Source organism: Falco cherrug, chromosome 8 (genome assembly GCF_023634085.1).
Source record: "Falco cherrug isolate bFalChe1 chromosome 8, bFalChe1.pri, whole genome shotgun sequence".
Classification (NCBI taxonomy): domain Eukaryota; kingdom Metazoa; phylum Chordata; class Aves; order Falconiformes; family Falconidae; genus Falco; species Falco cherrug.
In genome coordinates, this window is record NC_073704.1 from 21,334,556 (window position 1) to 21,362,045 (window position 27,490).

Genomic DNA, 27,490 nt, shown 5'->3' on the forward strand with positions numbered 1-27,490 from the left:
CAAAGTCAACGAGCTTGACTCCACCTTCTGTTGTCAGGAGAATGTTGTTCCCTTTCACATCACGATGTATGATCCGGTTATTGTGTAAATGCTGAAGGCCCTATATACCAGCAGTAACAAAAATAAGTTTACTCCCTTATTTAAAAACAATTACCCTACTATTAAGGAATGTAATGAAGACAATCTGCACATACTCTACAGAAACATCTGTGCACTGGATTACACGCTTGAAACAACCCCTGCTACTATAATAGCCCGCATAATATTATCAACATTACCATACTTTATAAATGGAAAATGTATGTATGAAATGAGTAAATTGCACCCTCTGCTGTCATTACAAGCCCAATGAACATCCTTACCAAGAGAGCACCATATAAGATGTATGAGATTATAGCTTCGTTCAACCGTTGCCCACACTTCAGCAGGCCTTTGACAAGCTCCGTGACAGAACCTCCATTGCACAGCTGTGAAGGGGGGGAGTTGGGGGTAGGAGGGGAAAAGCAAGACAAGCCCTTCGTTACGCAATATACTGTTTAGGCTGTAAACATCTACCTTGTGAAACTGCACTACAACACGAGTCTGGGAACAACTAGATTTTTACCTTGCAATTATTTATGCTGTCACCCCACCTTAGAACATTTTTTATTAGTAATGTTAATAATAAATCACAGCAGCCTGGGTGGGGGGAGGGAAGTGAAAACTGAAGACTATGAATTGTAATTTATAAAAAGTAACTAAAAATCTAAATATTATGAACAGGACTGTATCTTGCTGTTAAAAGAGGATTTATAAGTCAAATTTACATTATTTAAGTATTTTCACAATAACACATGCATTGTCTTTTTGAAAAACTGCTTTTGTGCAAAGAAAAGGCCAGACAGAAAAGATGGATGCACTTGATAACTGGTAGGCAACAAATTACAGCCATTTTAAACTTTCGCTCTATCAATGCTGCTGCTGGCAGGCAATATAAAGTAGACAGAAACCATATCTCTATACTCAGGTTTGATGCCATGTGCTGCCAACAACTAAGATGAAACATTCTGATCCAGAAAAGCAGCTTCTTGCAAGCATTTCCCACTAATGGGCTGCTGTACATCAAAAGAGGAGAAAAAGTAAAATCAGAATCTTTATAAATATGTTTTCACCCGCACCATTAGTTTACTGTCTATGCCCTTCTAAGAAACTATTGGCTTCTTTCCTTTCTTCTCTTTCTCTGTCCTTTTCTTACTTTAATATTCATAATTGTTCAACAACAACATAAAGGTGGGAGAACTGATTGCCTTTCCTTCATTGAATTTTTTCCTCTAAACCTGTTTTTGCAGCCAGCACCCTTACCAATGTATCTGCCATACAGAAATCACATGCATTTTAACACAAGATCTTCTTATGTTATCAGTATTAAGTTTAAAATACTACAGCATAAATCAGGAGAATGGTACCAAACCAGAAGTTCTACAATTGCATCTCTCAAATAGCTTTATGGATTGTGTATAGGTTCAATCACATCATGTCCACATTTTCCTTCATTTATTACTAACTTTCCTTTGCATCAAAAAATTTCACTAGCCTAACAGTTTTAGTTCATGGAAAGGACCAGATCACATGATAAACAAGACATCCTTTATGAAAATAAGTTCATGAAGCAAAATTTCATCACTAAAACCATTGATGAGTTCTGCAGGAATATGACTTCACTTTTTAATTTATTAGTAGTGAATTTTATCTTTTTTTTTTTTTTTTAATAAATTAGGTGGTAGCATCCAGCTAAATACTAATCATAAAATGTACTTACAGGAGAATTTCATCACTGCAAGGCAGAAAACCCATGTTTTTCTTTCCAAGCTTAACTATTTGCTGACAAGCCATTAAGTCTTAAGATTTTTGTTTACTGCTTTTATTGCACTTAATGTTCTATTGAGACAGGTTGTACTAAACTTATCTCTAGCCTGCAAATGAAAATACAGAAAAGTATGCCTTCACTTAAAAAAAAACCCCAGACTTCTTGGCATTGAAAAATGATACAGACTGACAGCTGTTTGGTAGCATATGTTAAATGAATGACTGACTGAAAAATACATCCCACAAACACTACTGCAGCTGTCAGTGACACTGTTCTTGACAGTCAAAGGGCCGGGACAAAATAAACTTGTAAACTTAAAGTATTACCATTAGGTATAAAGTGATAAAGTGGACTGATGCACATTTAGATGGAAAAGTAGGGAAACTTGCTTTACAGTTGTCTGTGCTACACCTGTCCAGGAATTGCACAATCATAAAAATACTTAAGGTGTCCACTTTTGCTACCCTTCTTCAACCTAGTTATTTCTCAAAATAAGGTCCTGCTTGTAGTGAGTGAGCATGGCAAAACTGTGCCTAAAGGAAAAAAAAAAATGCACCTTTTTATTACAAATTTTGGAAGTCATACACATCCAATCAATATATTTCATCAAAGACTCAGGGACCAAAGTCTGAGTACTTTATATATTCCTTTTACTGAAAAAGTGTCGTTAATTTATAATATAAAAATTAACTGCTACACATACATAAAGTTGCATTTAAATTCCAAGGCAAGAAATAGTTTGCCTTGTCTGGTAAATTTATCCATATAAGGAAATCACAATTTTTTAAATGTCATATTTCTTTCAATACTTTGAGTAATGTGCACTAAAACACACCTGAAATGAACATACTTAATTGATAAGGTCTCTACAAACACCTAACTCTCTCAGATTCTATATTCAATTTTGTTACATAGAATACGTCATGACTTTGTTAAAATTTTGTTATATAGAATATACAGAATATCAATATATATATAATACCACATGTGATGCAATTGTTGGATACACTACACTTGTATTAAAAAAAGAAAACACATGGGAAACCAAGGCCAAACTCAACACAAAGCCAGCAGGCATACAGAAAAAACAGTATCAAAATAAAAATATTAAAGCTCCTTTTTTAATAGTTACTGAAATTTAAGATTAAACACATCCAAATGTTTTCAATCAAGCTACATAATTCTGCAACAGATAGAAGTTAGATGTATTATTGGGATTCCAAAACTTAAAGCAGAAATGAAGATTCCTTATTCCGATTCCAGTCACCATTCAAGAACAGAGAGTGGAATATCTAAAATTATTAGTAATTTAAAAGTTATTTAAAAGTAACTAAAGTAATTAAAAATAAAGTAAATTTTTTTTTAAAAAAAAGTAATTAAAACGAACACTAACTTTTACTGGTCTAGATATAACAGAGAAATGTTTGAATGGTCTGTTACTGCTCATCAGTCTATGCAAAGCTCTGTCTTAATTAAGCCTAGAAAACATCTAGAAGAAATGCTCATCTTGCAACAATCTTTGGCAGTCACTTAAGTGGCAACAAGATCACCAAAATACACTTTCATAGCAAGAGTACTGATTGCCACTGAACAAGAAGAGTTAGTAGCAGGCATTTCTGGTGCTACGTTTCCAACAACTAGCTTCTAGTTTTGAATTACCATAAAACAGACTTTCCCATTACATTTTCTCTGTTCACTTTTGCAATAGGCAGCATGTTAACTGCCCTCTATGCTACTACTTCATTGTCTTTTGCATTCCTCTCAAGTGCTTGAGCTCTCTAAAAGTTTAAAGAAATGTCTTATCTAATGTTTCCTCCAACATGAAAAAATTCAAGCTCTTTTTAGCCAAACCATTCTTAGCAAAAGCGTTTTTTTGTTTTGGAGGCTGAACATAGCAGCTTGAATAGAAATAAAATGTGAGGACATTCCCTATTAAACAAACTTTTTAAGTTTGGATGTCATTTTCAACAGTAGGCTATCACACATCATCTACCACCAGCCCTTTGATTAACAGCCCCTATAGGGCAATCATGATAGCCTGTGACTCTTCTGCCAATGAAAAACAGAAACCCAACGACATTTGCTAGTTAAGATGTAATGTTATCAAAATGTTTTTACCTCAAGTACTAGCCAGAGCTGTCCTCCCACATACTGATCTGCTTTGTAAAACATCCCATAAAATCTAACAACATTAGGATGATTGGGAAGAAACTGCAAAATGTTATATTCTGCTTCAATTTCTTCATCTACATCCTAAATAAAAAATACAAACATACAGAACATATAAACACAGTAAGTCCACACAAAGCACAAACAAAGTCTCATGGATAAAAAGAACCATTTTTTAATTAGTTTGTACTTTTAAATGGTTTTACTTCAATGCAGCTGAATTCAATCCACACTAAACCATGCAATTTTTTTCTTATTTACATACAGAAATGTGAAGTCTATGTAAAGCAAGCAGTTATTCTTCAAGGATTCTTTCAGTGCATAATATACTTAACCAGAAAAGTAAAAATTATACTTAACTTTCATCAGCTGTAAATAAGAAAATTACAAATGTATTATTTTTAACCTGGTTTTAAACATGCATATTTTTAATGTGTAAGCTAAATGTAAAAACATGAACCTTTGACTTGTTCTTTTTTCTGTGGTCATCAGATGCGACCAAACACAGAACAATTTCACAAAACCTCAAAGGTGTCATCAGGAAAAACAAAGACATTCTTATGAGGAAAACATACACACCAGAAACAATTAATGAGACAAAACAAAACCCATGAAATAAGCAAATGTTACTAAATATTTGTTAATGAAAGAATTCTGTGATAATTACAGAATACTGTTTAATATCAACACAGGTCACAACTTAGCACAGTATATAAGCACTGAATCCTTCCTTGTTTCTGCACAGATTGTGACTATTACAAAATCTAAGCTCTTACTATACATTTTCCTTTTTTTTGCATTTTCCTAAAAAGTATATGATCTTATTTATTACCTTCTTCAGATTTATACAAGAGAACATCAAGACAAATTTCAGTAGTGGTGGATGACAGAAACGTAACTTTTTGAAGTAAATATTTTAGCCCAACTGTCATGATCAAACTCCAGCTTGATCCACTCTGAGCAGCTGCCAATTAAACCTGCTATTGAGAGCTCAAGGGAAGCTAGGCATTTAATACCCATTAAAACTGGAGCTGGCAAAGAACTACCTCTGAGAATTCGGGGTATGCTCGTCTGTTCTTATCTTAACTATTGCCTCACAGTATTATCCACTTAGATAACTATAAAATACGCTAAAGTTCACAGTAATTCTGTGATGGGAAAAGTAATTATTTTAAGAGAGTACACAGAATAAATTAAGAACATTAAGATTAAGGCCATCTTGTATTTTCCCTGCTATAGCAGACCCCTAAGAAGAATGCCTCTGTGCCGCCTTATAATTTGCATGCTCCAAGCACAAATATATAAATTTGTTCCAGAAGAGTTACACAGAACTGAAAAAGAAACTAGGTAAATACTGTCTTCAAATAATATACAAGATTATGAAATTTAAAGTTGCAGCTTTCAGCTGCTGGTACCAAATGCCTTATGTCAATGCATTCTGCAAAATTGTTCCCTTCAGGATGCTTTCAGTTTCTTACATATTTGATTTACATTTCAACTCTGTTTGAGAATTCTTCTAAATTAATAATGAAGTTACAGTTTAGTATTTTTTACTTACACTGATAGGATCCAGAATCTTTACTGCTGCCAGACTCCCATCTTTCTTATTGGCAACCTTATAGACTTTACCGTAAGTGCCTTTCCCAATAGTCTCTATAATTTCCCAGGTATCGGAGGGATCAGCTAATGATTCTAGCCCAATCATTCTGGAGTTATATTGAAACAATCCATACAATGGCTTCCTGGAAAACAAAGAAGACACACATACAGTGTGAAGATCTAAGTAACTCTGTACTAAAGAAGGCATCTTATGATAAAGAAATTGTCATAATTTGAGAAGTACAGATAGAATCACAAATGAAAACCAGACAGAAAGATCACTAAGCGAAGGAATGAGAATAAAACTCTGAGCACCACTTTTCTTTCCTTACTTTGTGGTGTATATTATTTGCTTGAAACATTGCTCCATACACTGCATCATTCTGAACGCATTTTAACAAGTTCTGACAAAATCTGATCCTTCCATCTACTGCACACTCTTTTAATGGACATTTTATTCATTAAATGAGGCCCTATTTCTCATGCATTTAAAAGCTATGTTGTGCTTTTGACATACTTTTGTCTAATGCTGCCTGGAAAACTGCCAGACGGGCATTCAGTAGGTACAACACCTCATCATATCTGATATACCTGCAACACGTCTATGTATAACAAGTTTAATAAAAGTTAAGACTGGGCTGGCTGGTATCATAAAATACAAATCAACTTGGTAATAGGCAACAGTATGCCGCTGGGGTGACGTTCATCACTGAAGATGTTTCTCAACAATTGCACTTGTCTCTGTTTCTGAGTTTCACTGAGTGTTATGATTAGCTACACCGGTTGACTGCGCCTCCACTTTCAGGAGATCTGGCCAGGGGAGTCATTTCCCCAAACACTCCTGCATGACATTTGGATCACTGCAGCCTATGAAAAGGGCTCCTTCCTTGGAATTACATAGATCACAAGTTCTGGTGATGAGGAAAATGACAATACCATTTTAGCATTTCTTCCCAAGTAGTAAGAACCTAGATCTTGCCCCTGAACTGGTATTAGAGAAAGGAAAGATGAAGTTTAAGATGAGATTAACTTAACCTTCTCATATAACTCATTGTTAGGGAAGCTGACTGGTTTATGGTTTCTCTAAGAAATAATACTATTTGCCTGTTTGATGGCTGTCAGTAGGTAGACAACTTCAGCTACCTGTATGCTTAACTAGGATATGTAAAGTCTGAGATCCATGAACAAAATGAAGCAGATAAGTAAGAAAATGATCTTGACAAAAGCAATTGAGGACAACACCATCACTGATTTTTGGAGATGGATCAACTAGCACCTCAAACATATGCTTGAATTTTAAGGTTTGAGCCATTTCTTTCTAGGCATGTCTGATTATCTGCAAACCTGCTTGAAATAATTTTAAAAACCTGCTGTCTTATTTACCTTGTCACTTTCCAGCATCAATGGCAACCATCTGGCACGAGAAATTTAGCTAAAAATGTAAGCCTGGCTGGGGAAACTGATAAATAAGGAATTAAGCAACATCTATCTAATTAAAGAAATAATTGTGCTTTCTGCTCATGATAGAGAAAAAAATGACCTGTGTGCAAATCCACATGCAGTGCAGGTCTGTATAGCAATATTCAAAATGGAAGCATGTGTATAAACTCATTTGCACGCTTTGTTCCTTTCCAGAAGAAATTTTTAAATTCCTTTAGATCCTAAGACAAAATGTTTACATGCTGTTAAAAGCAATTTACCATACAGCAGGCACAAAACATGCTGTTAGCAAAGTCAAGTTAGAAGTATCATCTCTTTTTAAATGATAGGCATTCAGAGAAAACCTCTATTATCCCTCCTTGGTTAAAACTGCATTTGCACCAAAGATGGTGCCAAATAGCATATCAAATTGCTTTGGTCCCTTGACCCAAAAAAGGCAAAGAAAAGAAGGAAAAAGAAGGGAAGAAGGAAAAAAAATGACATTTATTTGTTATGGGTCAATAATGTAAGTTATTAGGACAGTTTCTCACTACTCGGATCCAATACAACACGCTGCAAATAAAGAACAGTATTCTGAACATACGCAGTTAGCACTGCAACAGAGAAGCAGGTCAGGTGAAAGGCTTCTTTGAAATCAGCAAACAGACTGTACTACATGCATTGAAGACAGCAGCCACAGACATGTAGCTCCTGATAAGGCAACCTTAAGAGCAAGGTTTGCCTCCAGGGCGGGGGAGTTGGCAAATACAAACAGAAATTGGAACAGTTGCACCTCAGGTTAAAAAACCTCAACATATTGAACAGGTGTGATTTTAATGCTTAGGAGAAATGCTACAGACATTCATGTGCAAAAACCAGAAGAATAGACTGCAAACAGATTTGATGCAACCTTGTAATAAAAAGGAGAAAAAAATACCCCCAAAATCCCTAGTATTTACTTTACTATCACTATAACAATTATGCTATCACACAGATTGTCCAGAAAATGATCCATGGTATTCTTTGTACCAATGTAATATTTAGTACGACGCCTCCCTTCAAGCAGCTGTTGCAGAAAAATAGTTTTTTCCTTAAAACAAAACAATCTAGTGTCACTGCCTGCTTTTTTTCCTGATTAAGAAGTAACTCTTAAAATGCTAACTCCAAATTTTCAAAATAGATTAATATTTCTTTATACCAGAAGACAATGTTGACAAAATAAAATCTGACACAAAATTGTTACAGATGGAGTCCTGGTGGAGGACTGAAGAAAAATTTTAGCGAGTGAGCATTTCTATGCATTGTGATAACAAGACAGCCTTTGCAGGTAGCATGTTTATGCATCACATGGAATCAGATTTGCCAAATATGTACCATAAACCTCTTCTAATTAAACTAAAACACCATCTTCTTGAACTCAAGCAATACATATCTAAATGAGGCTTTATATCTGTCACCAGTGAAAGTGCCCATTGCACAAAACAAAGTAACCCTTATGACATTCTCCTATGATAGATGTGAATGTTTTACAGTACAAAAAAGCAGAGCAGTACCTGCTATTATCTTCAATATTGTAAAATCCGGTTTATTTTTTTAAAACACAAAATGTAAACTTCAAAAGGAAAAAACTGAAGTTTTAAACTGAATTTGTGTCTTTCTTTTTCCCTGATTTGCTGAGCTTCAGAAAACAAAATGGCCTTGTTTTAACAAGGGCTGTCATTTCCTTTTATTTCTACAGCGGAAAGTTCTGTATGAATGCAACCACTTTTCCAACACCCCCATATTCAGAAGACTTTAACACTAAAATGCTGAAGCTGAAATTTCTTTAGGAAGACATTTCTCCTTTCACTTCCCCCACGTCAGGCCTCACACCTCTCCGGGTTTTGAAATTATGTACAGAGAGTGGCTTCTAGCTGTGAAAAACTTAGCAATGACCTCCCAAGAGGGAGCCTCAACCTATTAAAGACCTACTGATTACAAGTATTTCATTATTTCTGCCACCAGCTGGAGAAAACTTCTCATGGTTAAATCTATTCCATGCAGGCAAGCAAAATAGCCCACACCAGATGCTGAAAAATTACACTTTGGCAATTAACTCTACTGGATGGGGAACATCTTACACAAAGCTATTTGCAACTGCACACACTTATGCTATCTGAGGAATGACTACATGCTATCAACAAGCCCATAGTGCTCTACCAAACCCTGTTTTGGATACTTGGGAAGAAACAGAATGCAAAGCAAAAGTAAGGACAACTTGATGGAGTCTAGTCAAACTGCTCTCAAGCTGAAATAGGGACAAATAGCACGATTATTTTTTTTAAAGCAGAGATAATATACTAAAAATAAATCTTGCAAAAGTTGATCAACCAAGACAAAAAATAGGGTAAGACAAAAAAATTATTAACAAACAGCCATTGGCAGGGTTTCTCTCATTTATCCATTAAAAAATATATTCTCTATCAATAAAGCACATTTCATTGGTTTTCTCATAACATCTGGATTTTTCTATTTTGATAACTTTAACAGAACAAATTAAGTCAGACCAGGCATGACAGACTAACTTAGATGGCAGTCAGGCAAATGTGCAAATAGCATTTATCTATATTTAAAGAAAATATTTCTCTGTAAGATTAACATTGGAATCTATGATTGCACAGTATTATCCCTTCCTTAACAGTGTCCCTAAGAAAAATAATCTACATGTATTTTTTGATATAAAAGATAACGTAAAAGAAATACAGGTTATGGACAGTGCACAAATAATTTTTCAGTCTGTGAACTACAGCCTTCCAATTGTATTCCAGGGCTCTAAACAGCCTCAAAATAGCCATCTGGAAAATTACATTGTGTCCTAGAAGTTCTACTGTGATCTTCACCTGTGTTGTGAAAACAAAACAAATAGCCCAAACCCTGTATAGAATAACTACATGCATATTTTTTAATGATACGATTACTTCTGGAATAAAATCAGCAACTTTTTCTCACAAATTTATTATCACCACTATCTTTCTCAGAAATTATAGGGACAAAAGGGACTCATAAGCAAGAAAAACAGTGCCAGAAATAGCTATATAATTACTGTTTTATTTTCAGTACGGCCTCACTCAACTTCTACTCAACAGCAATCTGCCTGTTGCCTTCCAACACACACCCTTTTCTAGCTCGCAGTAAACTGAGACATCCATAGAGGTTTTGAAATTAGTGAGAGCCTCACTCCAGCCTGCTGCTTTCTAACACTCATGGTTTACAGTACTAGACAGTTTTGAATTCTAATATAGCCATTAGGGATTCCAGTCAATACTAGTGAAACAAAACTGAACATACAGTTTCCAAATGAACAATTCATGCACAGGGCTAATTTTTGCAATGTTCTATTTGCCTAATCCCTCTTGTCTCTCTTGTGAAACAGCTGGCTTGTACTCTTCCGGCATCTACACATACTGTGTAAGAGTAAGAATGTCGTATTAAAAATTAAGATATTTCACTATTTGTAGGGAGCTCAATATTGCTTCCACACTAAATGAATAACTCATAGATAGAAGAATTCAGCAGGTAAAATTGACATTATCAGCTATGGCTTCACCCGGCCATGACAGCCCCTATTCTGCTGGCTAGTAATGGTCACACCCAGACAGCTACCTAAGAAGCAATTGTTAGAGGAGTTAATGAACCACCACAAGGCACAAGAAAATCAATCGTCAGAACAGCCTCCTCTGCTAGTCTCCTCCTGCTGTTTCTCACTGGCTAGGTTAAAACAAAGAGGATGTCAATATCTTGAAATGAAGCATACAAAAGAATCCATCAACATACTATCCTGTAACCGTTCTCAATTGGTCTCAGAGAGACTGCAGAATGTGATGTGCATAGTTCTTCCCAGGATAAAGGTCAGTGATAGAAGGAGATGAAGGAGAAGGATAAAAGTATGTTCAAAAGCTGTTATTGATGCTATACAACTTACAAACAAAAAGAACCATACTTCAACTGATCACATCTTTTCACTATGCCAGCGTAAGGGAAAGATAGGACAATCCAGAATAGAACTGCTGCTGTTCATAGATGAAAGGTAGATCCTTGAAAACACTCCTGCTAAATTCAGCTCACAGAACAAGTCTCTTGAATATACAAACCATGAAACTGACTTAGTGGGTGTTCATTCAAAATGAAGATGGAGAGGATGTAACTGGGAAAAATGTTCTCCCAACTTAAAACTTCTTTAACTTTTTACAGATTGTGCTTACATACACTCCCTTTCTCTACATGAAGTCCTTTAAATTTGGGAATATCTTTGTTGCTTTCTTTCCTTCTTCTTCGTCTGTATGGATGGACTAGATAATTCAAGCTTTTAGACTTGTAATATGAGCCACAGGGCCAGAACAGATTGACAACCAGTGGCAACAGATTGTGTTTGGACACTAGGTCTGAGAAAAGCGTTGTGAATGCTTGCTCCCTTGTCTACACTTCCAGCTCATCACAGCATAAAACACAACTCAATTCCTAGGATCACCCATAATAAACTGACCACAAAACAGCTACTGACATCATGGCACAGAAATCTAGATGTCACCTCCTTCTCTAGAAATAAAGAGAAAAAACAACTTGATTTTTGAACACTTTAATCAAACAGTGAAAATCTCACACCACCACTCCTAAACCACAAGCAGCTGTAAGATTGTAACATTAACTCAAATTCTTGGATCAAATGTTTGAGTCTAAACCAGAAAACTCTCCATTAATATCCTGGAGTATGCATGGTAGGAAAGATGTATGTGCCCTGTCCAAACAATCCAGTTGCATGTTTTCATTTAGATTTATTGCATCATAATCTGTTGTATAACAATTTTTTTTTAAGTAAACTCTTCTTTTACTCGTATATTTATGAGTAAAGCATTAACCTTTGTTCAGTAATGATTGCTCATTTCTATGTTGTTCATATAAATCAAACAGAAGAGTAGTCTGGGTGGGCAGATACATCCTCACAATCAGCCAGTTTTGTAAACAAACAGATCTAGAATGCATGTAGGCAAAGGTAAAGTACAGCTTGGCCTCTGACCAGCTCCCCTACAAATCTAACACTGCTTTTTATGGGGCATGCATTTTCAGTCTTTCCTGAAGGCCTGTGTCAGATCAGGAGGCACTGCTGAAAGAAGTTATTTTACTCCAGAACTATTTAGCACCTCATCCTGTGACTCCCAAGCAAGTGCCACAACACTCTTGATAATATTCCATCTTCCATGGGGTTCTGGTAGCACTACTGGCATCTTGGGCCCTTCAGAACTGCATCTAAGTTTTTTCCTGCTTCCCAGAACTCATTCTGAAGTTGCTTCTCTCTTACCACTGGCTTTGTGTCATCTGTTGTCTACAACAGTCATACCAGTTTGCTTCACCTCAAGCCATTTTCTAGTTGAATGGGACGGTGTAATATTGAAGAGATCTGCTTAGCATGCACAGAATGGACCCATGAACTTTTAAGTTAAATTAAACACTGCCTCAAATCTACTGCATAATCAAGAACAGAACAAGCAGCCACTGGAGGTTTCTAGAGCAGGAAGGTCTTGAAGATGAGGGAGAACTCAAACCGCTTCATCTTTTTTAATAAAAATGATCGCTAGTACTCCAGGAAGTTTCTTAGTGCTTTGATTCTTCTAATTAATCTTCATTGATGTCAATGATGTTATATTAGTAATAAAATTTGTTTCTGTCAGAACCATTAAATTCTACTCATTTTCAGAGGATTTCATAGATACAACATGATTTATTCTGGTCTGCTATAGCTGAACTTCTCTTAATTTTACGTGCCCAAAAGCTGAACTGTAGCTAGAGTAAAAAGATTTGTAAAGAGCAATTCACAAAACTAAGCAAGCCACAAAGCAACTTGTTTCATAAGCAGTGAAACTAATTTGATAAGTTTTCACCTTATTAATTTCATACCATCATAATAATTATCATTCATTCTTTCCTCTGATACACCCAAAAGACAACATCTGCTGTAGCTAAGCTGGAATTCTTAGCATGATGGTGGAACAACACAAAATTAGCAAAATGTATTATTAAGGGAAAAATGACACTTCCAAGGTTTCTGGGAGGTACTGTGTATTTTAAAAAACCCTATAATGGAAGCTGGGATGAACAGAAAAAAATTGTATTAAATTATGAAAACCAAATGCTTTGCTGAGCTTCAAGTTATTGCAAAAAATCACATCCTGTGCACAGTAAAGCAAGTGTTTTTGCAAAGTTGTTTTACCCTGTGAGGTAAAGGATATCTTGCTACTAACATAGAAAGCAACAAAGAGTTCTAGTGAAATTTTGAGTACCACTAGAAATAAAGCCCCTGATCATTCATGAGGAACTATAATACATTTCATTTCTTTGACTGCTAGTTGATCAGTTTCATATCTACAACTCCGAGGGTCAAATATTGAATAAAATTATGTATCTAGTCAATTACCATGATATAGTTCATAATTATTACATTATAAATGTAACAATGAAAAACAGAGATACCAAAAAAATACTAAGCAGAAATTATTATCCAAGGCTAGATCCAAATATATGAAACCCAGTCAAGATCAATAACTCAAACAGAAAGTTCTGATCAGTGGCATTTCTATTGCAAAATTGCTATTTATATTAGCCATATAAAGAGAATTCCAACTAGCAAAATACATTAAAGTAGTTACAAATGACTAACAGCTAACACATCAATTTCACCTCAGGCTGGGATCTCAGGGCTAAGATGAAGTTTATAATGCCATGAGCCCATTCAGTTATAAACTGCAGGTGGCAAATAAAGTGACTACAAGCTACAGTCCCCATGTGTGAAAAATCAATACCTGAGAAGGTTTTCTCTGCCTCCTTTGGCAGCAATTGAACAGGGCAAACAAAATGTATGTGTTGGTGTTAAAATGGAAGGATGAATGGCTATAATGGAATGATGACCCTTAGACCAAAACCACGTTCTTCATTGCAGTCTAATCAGAAAAGCTTGACAGGCTTTGTGTACAGATGAGGAAAAAGAAATCTAAGACAGATGCAGGATAAAACTGGGAAGAAGAAAACTGCAAACTTACATTAGCGACCTATTTTCTGAAACCAGCCTACCTTTTATTGCATTTTTGCCCTGCTAAGGGTATTGAAATTCTTCAGGGCTAAGATAGCTTCCTCACAGGGAGCGCTTATATCGGCCAGTGCTGCACAGAACTGTGTGTTCTGCGTACTGGTTCCTATGCCCAGTACTAGACAGACAATGCAGTACATGTAAGCTTAAAATGCTGTCATGAAGAGTACAGATAAACTGGTTCAATCCTAGCAGCTTTGCTTTGTTAATGGTAAAGATTGTTGTGAAACTAATTGATCCTGAGTGTGATCTATTCACCAAGTCTTTTATGTGCAGGAGCTGAAGAATTAAAGCCATTTAGCCATTCACAGAGAGGCAACAACTACTTAATTTTTTGAAGGGATCTTCCTATTGTTTCACAATATACCTTAATTGTATAATGTAATCAATCATAATTCATCACTATAGTTCTCCAGTATTACTTTTACAGCAGTTTTATTCTAATGAGGATTTCTAATAAGAACAGACTCTCCTTTATCTCTAAGAAAAATAATAATAAACGGTTAACCATGATACGAAGAACTTAGTGCTGACAATGAGTCTTGCTTAAGATTAAGTATTTTCATCAGTGAGCTAGTTGTTATGCATTACCAGCATGTGTGCAGTAGCCTAGCGTGACACCAATTTGCATAATTTCTCTTCTCTAACAGGCTTCAAAAATAATAATAGGCATATGAGATAGAATCCATTAAATTTAAACTTCCTTCAGCAGCTATCTTCATGGAGCAGTTATCAAAAGAACCTTTAAAGAATTAAGTTTAATAAATTATAAATGTATTATTCGGGTTATGCTATCTGGGTCTATAACCATCTAAGTTGAGTTCAGTAACAAAGACGAAGTCAAATCCACAAGGAATTGGCTTGACAGCTTCCCAGCCAAAAAGACTGACAAAGAGTGGCAGGACAATGCCAATGTCCACTGCTACTCACAGTTAATTACTGAACTTGAAAAATCAGTTAAGGATTTAGGGGTACAGAGAGGTAAAAGAAAAGGGCAGATAGTGATACACACGGAAGCTGCTCAGAGCTGTTATACCTGTATACATTATTTAATAATGCCTTAATCTACAAAGAAGAACAAAAACAACTTTGGTTTTTGCTGATCTGAACCTAAAGAAGACCTTACAATTTGTTAATATTTAAGGCAAGCAGAAAGATTAATGTGTTAGCAAACTCTGATGGGAAGCTAGTTTCAGGAAAAAAAAGTGAAAATAGCTTTCCACAGTGTAATATAATAACTTATGGATCTTTTCTTATCTTCATGACTCGTGCGTTTTTATATTGTGACTTGCATAGCAAACAACATTGCTGCAGTACTCTGATTCTCTCAGATATCATTCAGTAAAAAGTCTGGCTCCGTAACTTCAAAGAATAATTTAGACCTTGATACACTTTATTATACATTCTGATATATGGTCATCAATAAGAAAGACCTGTTTTGTCTTTATTGCACTAGGGAAGATGTGTGAAAGTCTGCGCAATTTACATATAGGTCTAATGTCCACTAATACAAAAAACACATTACCAAAGTACTGAGCTATCCCACTGAAGGAGATTTCTCACCCCAGGAGAAACAGCAGATGCCAATACGGACACAAGCAAAAATTCTCAGAGTTTGCTCCTGCCAGGTATTTCACACTGAGAAGCACTAATCAATTTCAATTCCTACTGATTCAGGGGATTTGAGGGAGATTAACACCTCCAAAAGCAGTGATCTGGAAGAGAGAACAATTTAGTAACAACAACAACAAAAGTCACCCATGAACTTTCAGAATAGAATTTAAACACAGAACAAAGTAACAAACCGGTCTGTTTTCCCAGATTAACTCTTCCGCTGCTGCAGATGCTCCTGAAGAAAGTTAAAGGGAATGCCTGAACTTAATTTAGGAAGAGAAAACATGACAGGTAAGGATACTGTAACCATGCACTGGGTACAGCAACTACGACCTGGAATAACCAGCCTTTAGCAGTTCATCAGCAGCTTTTCAGTTTTCTTTCACATATTGTTCAGTTTATGGAACAGCTCTGTGCTCAATACTATGGGTCTTCAGAACTCGGAAAGAGGAAAACATTTTGTGATACCATTCAACAAATCAAAGAAAGAGTGAATAGATAACATACTTGTATGTCACCACAAGCAGCACTGGACTGAAAAAGCAGTTAAGGCTTTCACCATAAAAGGAAGTAAACTAGATTGCACACACAGTACGAAGCAGGATCTACAGCGCTATGTTGGCACTGAATTTTTAACAATGCTTTAATCTACAGCCTTTGTTCTATCATGTCATATAGCAACGGGTCACTTTTCCTCAGTGAGGATACCCTCTGCAAATAACCCCCAAGTTCCTACCTCTGTTTAAGAAGAGAGCATCTACTAAAAAAGTAAGCTTTAATTAGAATAAAAGCATGATGGGCAAAATAGCATCTGATATTATCCACTCAAGAAAGGTATCTTTACAGGGTATGAGTGATGTGGTGTAAGGATTTTACTATCTTATTTTAGGATGCTCCTTTTACTACATAGCATTATAAAGACAGTTTACATTTCAAATACAATCCTAGGTGTTAGGAGAACTCAAGAGATACTCTTTACTGTAACTCTCTTCCTGTACTGCAGAAATCATATTTTATACATGCTTCTTTACAAATTGGATGGAGTACCTTTCAATAGTAATACCTTGTATTGAAAGCTATCTCCTACACAGGCATCCCAAGCTACATCTCTCTAAACATTACAGCAATATTCTGTTGCCATAACCCTCACAGAAGTCTCATCAGCTGTCCCCAGGTAACCGTGCAGAGGCAACCCTGCAGACTGCTATATTTATGTGTCCCTTGAGGCTCAGAGCACATGCATTTTGGCTTCTCTTGTCAGACACATTCGTGTGGACCAGCTCAGTCAGCCAGAGGTATACTGGCGGCTCATTCTCCAGTGCCATGAAACCCTGTCTCAGAGCTCCACAACAAGGGTATAGTGTGAGAGGTGAAACAGATATATGCACAAACTTAACAGGGTTTCTGAAAGCCCCTTCAACTATTGCAACGAACATATATAAACAGTCAAAAAAATAAATACCTTGTTTTAAAACTTCACTGCATTAGCTTCATGACATCTCAGACTCTTTCAGCTAACTCCCTATAACCAAGAGTCCTTCCTCAATCTCTGAGTTCTGCTCTGAACTCAGAAATGCAATTGCTCTTTTCTAAGCGATTCCTCCTCATTTCTGCAGCAAGCACCTGTATTGTGAGAAGAGAGGCCCATTTTCCTTTAAAAGGGCTGATAAGGATCCCTTTCCTTCAATCTTCTAGCCTTCCTTGTTAGCCTGATTCCCCTTCAGACCCACTATGTGACCAAAACGGCCTCTCAGTTTAAGTTTAAAGCTTGGTAACTGGCTTGCCACACAGAGTATTCAATCCTTTATTTTATGCCATTCACTCATCAAGATTTAAATTTTATTCTTTTTAGCTTTCTGCAGGTGCAAAATTTATTTCAACTAACCTACCAAAGCAGAAGTACAACAGAGAAGGCAAATATGATTCAAAAAGATGCTTGTAAACAGTCCGATACTTACACACAGAAAGTTCGCAATATCAAACAGAAATCATATGTTGTAGATTCCCTAAATTGTCCCAGCCATCAATATATTTATATTATATGCACATTTCTGTAAAAAGACTCTCACGTGACTACTTATTCACACAACAGAAGTTTTGTTACCCAGTTTAGAACTGCAATGGTTGCACCAAAAACATACTTGAGGGTGTTCCAAACCTCAATATATTGGGCCACTTTTTTGGAAATTGTCGTATCTGATTTATATCCTTGTGGTATCAATTCTACAAAGGTAATTTTCTATAATGAATTATTTATTTCCTGTTGTAATCAGAAATCTGAGATAGTCATAAATATTTATATGTCTAGTTAATTCACTAATGAAAACTGAACTAATTCTAAAAATGGGATGTTATCTCAGAGGCATGCTTACCTAACAGACTAATAGTCTGCTCAACCTTTACATTAGTGAAGGTAACCACCATACAGGAAGCAACTACCAGGAGCTGGAAGAAACTCCATCTTGAAAGCATGGTATAGGAATTGGCTGAGGTCCTGGACAGAAGGATTTTGTGTGTACCCTAGAAACAGTATCTCACTTTTCTCTGTCTCTGATTTTCCAATTTGTAACATTTGCGGTAACATCCTCTTACATCTTACACTCCTTTGCAATCCTTGGGCTTCTCACCAGCACACCAGACAGGTATCCTCTTCAGCAACGGAAATCTACCCTCTTCTTAGGTACTGAGTCACTGGCTTGTGTGTTGGCCTGTGCAACTCCACTATCCTTTACAGTTGCTAAGAAATGTTTTAGGCTGCTGCCTGCCTGAGAGTACTTCAGTGTCACTGCAAGAGCCTGTGTGCACAAATTCCTTGAAGTTAGCTGGTCGTATTGATATCATTCCTCATCTAAACCAGGTCAGCATAAACAGCTAATGAAAGGATTTATTTGCTACATCCATAATAAACAATGCAGTTTACCAAGATTTACAATGTCACAAGATAATAGAAATTAAAAGAAACAATCCGTCCGTCCTAGACTCAGACAGTTTTGAAGGGTCTTCTTATCTAATAAACTCACAGCTCTTTTTCAGATCATATCAACTTCAAATAAGGAAATCCTACCTCGGCAATTATTTTTCCTTTATAAACCATCCCCATCTCTGGGGCAATTTGCCTTTGTCTGCTCCCCTGAAACACAAACTACTAGTCATGTATCTAAGAAGGGAGTAATCTGTTCCTCCACAGAAATATTGCTTGCCACCTTCTGGAGAGGCTGATGGCTTTAGGCTTTACATGAAGAGCCTCACCTGCCCCATAACACACTTTACTGATTACACACATTTGGCTCAACTTTTCACAAACTGTCAGTCCACTGTGAAGCATAAAGTTAGCTGGAGATGGTCAAACCTCAGAGACAAAGCCCATCTATGTCAACATTTAGATTTTTATATATTTGTTCTGTGGTACATTAACAACCATACTTTAAGCCAACGCATAAATGGGATCAAGGCATGTCTCTCATTTAGCTGAGTCTTTTAATAGAGGCTGTATGTAATAATAATGAAAGTTTCTGGAGTTTGATACTCTTTTAGCATGCAATCCTATTTTTGAGGGATGCTGTAACAAAGCATTTCCATGGTAAGACTACAAACCCCTTGTCTAGTTCAGTCCAGAACACAGGTGAAACATCACTCTCATGAGTCTGGAAGCAGAAGTACTACTGCAAACACTAGGAAATAACATTACAGGCTATGAACCCTGCCCTCCTCTCATCACTACTGAGAAAAGTCAGCCAGAAAAAGGCCACAAAGTACAAAGGCTGGTGATTTTGAAACTGCAAATTCATGTATCTTAGCTTCTAGGGCAAAAAAACCAAACCAACCCATCTGACAGGGACAGGTTAGAGAAAGCCATATTCTGCTGGACTTATTCTCTGAATAATAACTCTCTTCCAAGGACCTCAGATCTATAGTGATTTCAGAAATGATTCACTGGCCTCCTGAACAAAAAAGGAGGAGGAAAAATTAGGAGTTGTAAATGACAGATCATTCTCTGCCTTCCTCTACTGGATGCCAGTGAAAAAGGAAGAAAAACTTTCAGACGACAGTCAGATTCTGAAGCAGTTGATGTATTTGCTAATTCAGATGTAGAAAAGAAGTACAGCACTATGTCACAAAGCCAGAAGGAATATGGTACTCCATGTAATAAAGAAATCCATCAGACGTTTTGTTTTCATTATGTGTACTAAGAAAAACTTTAAAAATGTGGCTGTCAAGAGATTAAAAGAGACAATCACGCAAGTTTACAAATTAAATGTCTCTGATAAAATATCATCTTATGATCATTCAAAAGAAAACTACCACAAAATCCAGAATTAATCCTTGACAAGACAGCCGAAGTTCACCCATGACAGAATGACTCGAGTGGGCTGTACTCTGACATCACAAAGGTTTTCAGGAACCCCACATATTAGGAGAAAACAGACCTGCAGCAGACAAGCATGTGAGCTCTGACTCAAGCAAGATCAGCATGCAAAACTGCTTATCCATGGCAACAACCAGCACTAAACGGTGTCCAGCACATGCAAAGAGACATATGCAGCACAATGGACTACATAATTTTGCGGAAGTTTGCAGTGTCAGGGTATTTGCTTCTCTTGGGAGCTGCATTTAACCTGAGGTTATCACCCTTGGTCCCTGCTTGAGCTATCCTACAGCCATGCCTCTGCCCAAGCAGGTACCCCATTCACCCGGACCCAAACCCTAATCTGCACACTTGGTCTACTGGCCAGACCTTGAGTCTGCCTTGTTGCCACAGGCTTGTCTGGCAGTCACTGGACTGTCAGCTGACCCCGACTGCCATCGCTGGGCCTGACCCCCTTGCCTGGCTTGGGTCCTGCCTGGACACCCCATGCTCAGAAAGGCCACTACTGCTGCTGCTGCCTCATTGGCACCGGTGGCTCTCATCTCGCCTGCCCTCACAGAACTGCAGAGGGCCTACAAGCACTTTACCCAAGCCTTTTTACAGGCTACCCTCCCTCAGAACATGCTAAACCTTGCATGTTTTTCAAACTAAAGAGTAGGAAGACCTACAGATCTACAGATCCTTGAGTGCATATCAAGAGGCAAAACCAGTGAGATCCAAAAGCCCTATTACCAGATGAGTCAGATACGTTTTTCTCATGGTCACTATTTTCACCTGCTTAAAGGAAGACAGATGAAGATACACGTGCTACATCATTGCCTGGTGATAACTGTTAGGGTTCATAGACTCTTAGATTAAAGTTTAATGTCTTTATCTTATGCTAGATACTGTTTACATAGATAATGTTCATTGAAATCAAAAGGAGTGTGGTGTGGAACTGGTAAGGCAAATATTTTAAGGTAAACAAACTTTTTTTCTTTTTCTTCCTTCACGCAGAATATGCAAGCAGTTGAGGCCATAAGGACATACTGTTCTTAACTGAGTAACTACTAAGACAACCAATATTTCATTACACAAAATGCCACACTAGAACCTTAATTCAGGACCTGCTTTTTAAAAAATCCCCTCTCCTAAAACCTATTTTCAAATTTATTTTCTTTCTTCTATTAATAACAGCTTTTGCAAAATTCTGGCAATTTAGTATATATCATTTAACAAAATTAGTCTTTGCCACAGATTATAAAATCATTCTGATTTGTAAGTCTCTGGAGTTCACGAAAGCATAAGACTAAGTTTGAATGGTAATGAAGTATTCTTCTGGCTGATTAAATATTCACACCTGTTTGTCATCAAGACTTTAGTTTAGTAAGGAGATATATAGCCTTTTCACTTTTATCCAGTACAGAACTAGCAAAGGTCCTTCATTTAAGCCTGAATGTTAGAGTAAGATGCCTCCTGAAACACTCCTAATAATTTCTCTTTCCTGTAGAACACAGTACAGGAGATATTTTAAATTTATTTAGAAAGATGACTCCATATTTCAGGTAGACAAATAAGGTTTATATATTTGCACCATCCAAAGTTTACAGAAGTTTTAATCATTAAAACTTCACACTGCTATGTTTTCTGCATCTCTCCAGATGTACTATTGTTAAGACTCAGAAAAGTAAGATTAAATAAAGACAGAAAGTTACCCCATAGGTCACCTTACAACTATTAAAAACAGACTACAATAAAGTTCTCATAGTGCTAGAAGAATGTTCATTACATTCCTTATAAGAAATAGTCCCAGGAGCAGCAATTCTTGCAACTACTTTTTAAGAAGGTATCAGTGTAACTTTGTGGCAGCACTCTTTTCATTCATAAACAAACAGAAGCATAACTGTATGTCATTTTTCCTTTAATTTTCTGATTATTAATTATTTGGTTTAAGACAAGCAGAGTATATATCTGTAACAGACTACATTCAAACAGAAAGGAAAGCATGACAACAAAGCTGAGTTCTTAAAGGAAAAGGCAAAACTTGCTCTCCAAAGCACTTCAAAAGTACCATGACCATGTGGGTAATGGGGGACACACACAACAACAAACCAATGAACAGGGTCCCTCTTACAAAAGATTGTGAACATGGAGACAGTAACCGACTGGATGATGAAAATACAGAGAAAGGTGAAAGCCCCAGGAATGGTATGTTACTGTAAGAGCTGGCTACTGGCAGGAAGAGGGGGTGTGTGGCCACAGCAATAGATCTGTTTCAGAAGAAAAGTATAGCATGACTTTTTACAGATCAGGTCTAGAAATACACTTGTGTGCAGGGAATTCTTTCCCTCTGTGCCTCTGAGGGACTGCAGTAATTAAGGCAAACTCCTCCTTCAGAGCTCCACCAAGTAAATAAATCATTTATTGAGCCCTTGCAGCACTGTGGTGCTGATTGCTGTGTCCCTCTCCAGCTGCTTCAGCAGGTCCCACTCTACTGCCAGCTTCCTGACTTTCAAACACCTCATTTGTGGCCCTTGTGTTGCTTTACTGTACAGTGCTGATTGCTGGCTCTTGGTCCCAGGCAGTTTCCAATTTCACTTTGGTTTAAGATTTAAGATCACTGCCTCATGTGCTTGTTATCAGAGCTTCTGTCATTGCTCCCCAAAAAGCTGTTTGTAGTCCTTCCTTCCCAAGTGGTTAATATTCCCTTTATTCTCTTCCAGTTAACTAATGGTAAAATGCAAATAAGAGCTGAACAGAAACTCTGCTGAAATACCCGAGTTTGTGCAATATCTGAGTTTACATATGCCTGTGTTATCAGCAGTACGTACAAGTTAATCAGATGTCAAGTAAGCTGATACTGCCAGTCAAAAGAGAAACTCAGAGTAACTAACTCCAGAGAACGCCCCGAAAACGGGAACCTACTAGTATTTGGGAGCTAGAGCCACCCCATGACTTCCCACTTCAGGAACACCTTTACCAGGAATCACGAGGAATGACTGCAGCATGTGGAGGCAAATATGAGGAAAACTTAAGATAGCTGTACCAAGAAGCATACCTTGAAGAAGCAGCAGCATTACAGCCTCCTTGTCCACACTGTAGCTCTGAAGGCTAAAAGGCTGGTTTTCCCATTTTGATTTGCACGGAGCTAATCAGTTTGCAAAAGATGTGCCTTTTACATGTGTAAAGATCACTCTAATTTATGAAAGGGGGAGTGGGGCATGGACTCTTCACCACAACTGTTCACAGGTGAAAGGACATTGCCTGATTTAACAAGTACTCTAGGTTACATTCTCAGCTGTTCCTTGTAGATGTTACATCCCCAGTCTTTCAGCCTGTCACAAAGAGCGCTCACCTTCCAGCTCAGACAGTGGGTGAATTTTCTGTTGTAAATGCCTTTTCACAGATTGGTCAAAAGAAGGTGTTCATTTCACAGCAGCCATTTCACTGCTATGAGGGAGTGTGAAACCAAGCACATTTTCTCAGCAGTGCTGCTGAACTCTGTGAAGCTCTCAGCTGAGCAACCTTATGCCATCATAAATCATCACCTTTTGTCTAGCTATTAAACCAGATAGTTTCTCTGTATTACAATATATACGGTATTACAGTCAGTCGTGATAGGCCTTAGCTCTTGAAACTGGAAAGAGGCCAAACTACCGCTACAGTGAAAAGCAACCTAGCCTGCTTACATGAGTCACTGGCATACTTCTTTAGTTTATTGTTAGCTGACTTCTGCAGACCCTCCAAACTTTCTGCCAGCATATAAATAGCTTCCATTCCCTGGACCTATGAAAGAAACCCCAGCACGGGAGCTGTGCTAACACCACCTTCCTATTTATTTATTATCAGTTGCTAAATTCAAGTCACTTTCTTTGACTAACACCAGTCCTTCCTCTGCGTTTGATGACAATATATGATTTTCAATCCAGTAACCAGTTTAGTTTTATAATCGTTTTTCACTGAGACAGTGATCTTACCACAAAACATGAGGCATCATACCAGGCATATTTTATAAGCAAATTCCCTACATTTAAGCATATTCAGAATATTTGTTACAAAAGAATGTTAAGGCCCACAGCTGAAAAATGTCCTTTTAATTAAATTAATAGAAGATTTTTGCTAAAAACATAATTGCAAATGTTTTTTTAATACTTTTCCGGAAGTAAAAAAGACAGGGGATTTTTAAATACTCTTTAACTTCTTGAAGATATACTCTTATTTCTTGAATTCACTTTTAATCACAGGAAATTTTTTGAATCATGTATCATATCTACCATATTTACATCATCTCATAATCTTTCCTGGCTTGCCTCTCAGAGCCATTAATTCAATGTTCCATCTGCTACAATTGCTCATAGTGCAGGTGACATTTATGTTAGGTTTGTTTCCTAAGAAGAAAATGCATTAGAAAAGGTAGTCTGACAGGTCTTTATATCCACTTCACAGGCTACACACCAAGTATAAAGATCATCCATGTAATTATTGACAGAAGCAATGAAAGAACAAGTGAAGACAAGATGTGCACCAAACATGCCCTCTTCTTACAAGTGAGGTGGAATTAATCACATCTATCATTCAGCCCTCCAGCAGGTTTAAAATATAGTGTGAAAAAACTTACAAGGAGACATGAAAACTGCCATCCCACTCTACACTTCCTATTACTCCTCCTGTTTAATGCACTCTGTCCAAGTTTATTCCCCATACACCCAGGAAAACTGCTAGCAACATCAATACTACGTACTTTCAGTATCAGAAATGGGGCTTTTAGTATTTTTTTTCTTGTCCTTTCAGAACAGGTTTTACACTGATTCTTTAGAGCAAATGCAACCATGTAATGAATAGTTCAGTGACAGGTTGTTTGGACATGCTACAAACACAACAGGATTGTCCCATGGAAGAGGTGAAGTATCTGGATACTGCTTACATAGGTGGCATCCAGACTACCTAGCTGACATATGTTGAGATTAGGAACCCGCAGAGCTTCTGCTCTCCCTATACCTCCAGGTTTTGCTGGCTCCTCTCAAATTTAATATGTTAAAAAGCATGCAATAACTGGCACAGGGAACATTCCAGTAATTTATCTTTCTTCCAAATCAAAAGGCAACTGTACCGGAAAGCAACTATTGAAAAACAGTTTTTAAAATAAATGCCTCAATAAGATGACAGATCCTGCAAAATCTAGGCTGAGCTGCTGAGCATTTGAAAGCAAACCCCCTTCTACCAAGCCAGAGTCCTGGGAGTCTTCAGTGGACTGTCCCTCAGGTCTTCTTAATGCTAAGGGGCAACTCTCTCTGGAAATCGTTGCACCATATTAAGCCATTTCTCCATTTCCATTTTCTCTCCATGTATGGTAATTCTTACTTTGTGTTAAAATCTACTGCCAATTAGATAATTTTGGATACATTTACACAGGGCGGGTAGGATGGAAGGACAGATCCCTGAAGAAAGAAGTATTTCTGAAACCTCTAGCCCTGCCTGTCTTTCAGGCCCAAATTAACTATGGTTCCCTTCTACCCTTCAGCTCATGCTAGGCTGGGTAACACAGAAGAGTAGAAGTAGGGAGACCATGGAAAAGACAAGAATTGGCAATAGTATTGGTCACAAAATAGCAGAACAAATTATTCTTATAGCTGAGCTATCATAAACCATTTCTCTCTTTCCCTGACATTTGCTCGATGCCTAAGCTGAGGGTAGAAGCAGCAGAGAACCCTGAATCAGGAAAGTCTCCACCTGGCAGAGTTCTGCTTGCACAGGAAATATTTATGAAACAATGGATGGGATTTTTCTTTTTCCAAATAGTAGTCAAACATAAAGACAAGATCCCCCTTGGGATCAGCATCAGTCTTCTAGTTCCATGCCTACCCAGGAAATTAAAAAGAACAGAGACAGCACTATTTTAGTTTTAAGCAGCACTTTCTGTTGTTTCAGATTTCAATGCCAGGAAGAAAAATTTCCCTGAATATTCCTTCATTATTCACTAAAAAAAAGACAGAGATGCCTCTGCCTTCTTATACCTAAATAACAGCGCAGTCTATTTTTGCGTACAACACACCATTTCCATATAAATCTCGAATCTGTATTTAGCGTCAGCCTTGCAGCTGGATTAAAGCAGCCCACGGTAAAACAAGTGCCCTCCCCCTTTGCAGGATACCTCCCCCACCACAGGGTATTATAAAGCCTTTACCCAAAGCATTTACAGTATGCTGCTTATTAGTGACAGAGTTCTCCTAAAGAATTTTCTGCAAAAACCTTCTGTTTCCCAAAATCCATAGATAGAAAACAGCACACCTGGAACAAGTTGATTCACGACTGAGGTTAACAAGCTCTATCTGAGATTTGCATACCTGGGTCCAAATGTAAGAAAGAGGCTGGGAAGGCAGCAAAGATAAGGTGCAATTTCATACCTACAAGTTCAGTACAGCATCCATGGTAGAGCTGGAACTGTGTCAAGGACAGAGTAGAGGATTTACTTGGTACTACAGCCATCTGATACACTTGGGCCTCAGGGCAGCCTTACCAGAGTAAATATCATTGCAGCACTGCAAGATCCTCCACCTGATCCCCAAAACATTTATAAATTTGCAAGTCACAAAGTGTTTTGGAGAGGAAACTGTGGCATACAGTATAGATCACTGTACATTCTACAGATATATCTATCTTGCAAAGACAGCTTTGTCAAGGGCACAGGCATCTGCTGGCTAATAGGAGTCAAATTTTTATACACATGGATAACTGCATACCTCTGCAAAAATGTGCTAATCTAAGTATATTTTGTCTTGCAAGAGTGAAGATCACCTTAGCACAACAGTGCCAACTGTCTTGCCATTAGCTCCATTATCAGACTGACTTAAAAAGAGCTACTCTTGTTACTATACACATACGTTAAGAACTCCACACATGAACTTTTTTTTTTCTAAAAAAAAGAGGCAGCAGATATATAAATCCTTAGTTGGAAACTATTACATACAGCATTAATATTCTCAGTGAACTGAATTTTCTTTCTAAAATTTTTGATAATGGAATCCTTGGGGTATCATTTCACAATAGGTTGACACTGACAGGGCCATGAATCCTGATAAGAAACAGAGCTACCATTTTATTTTTTTGGCAAAGAACCCAAGCAGGAAAAAGTATACCATGAGTCAATTCTTCAGACAGGAGTTATAATGAAAGCAGTACAGGCTGGACTCTTCACAACCCATTCCTTCTTATAGCATCAAGATTGAAAAAGCTTATTCCTCTTCAAGTACTGTAGGCACTGCCCATCATCAAAAACATCAACATTACAGACTCATAACTCAAGACTAGAAGCTTTTAAGGTACGATTTGTAACAAACTTTTGAAGGAAGCTAACAGGTAAGGCCTGTAGAAACTAAGCACT

At 37.3% G+C, this 27,490-nt stretch overlaps 1 protein-coding gene across 12 annotated transcripts in view; it reads right to left on the bottom strand.

The window, feature by feature from the left end:
* The window catches only part of MYO3B (myosin IIIB), a 207,588-nt gene that overhangs the window by 174,459 nt on the left and 5,639 nt on the right, over nucleotides 1–27,490 (bottom strand). For all 12 annotated transcript variants that reach the window (XR_003561591.2, XR_008733663.1, XR_008733661.1 and 9 more), the window contains 4 exons: nucleotides 5,574–5,757; nucleotides 3,965–4,099; nucleotides 363–467; nucleotides 1–100 (listed from right to left, as the gene is read on the bottom strand). Coding sequence is in view for 8 of the 12 variants with exons in the window: in XM_027810755.2 (XP_027666556.2) it covers nucleotides 1–100; nucleotides 363–467; nucleotides 3,965–4,099; nucleotides 5,574–5,757 (524 nt within the window). In the remaining 4 variants the exon portion in view is untranslated. The remainder of the gene's footprint in view (nucleotides 101–362; nucleotides 468–3,964; nucleotides 4,100–5,573; nucleotides 5,758–27,490) is intronic.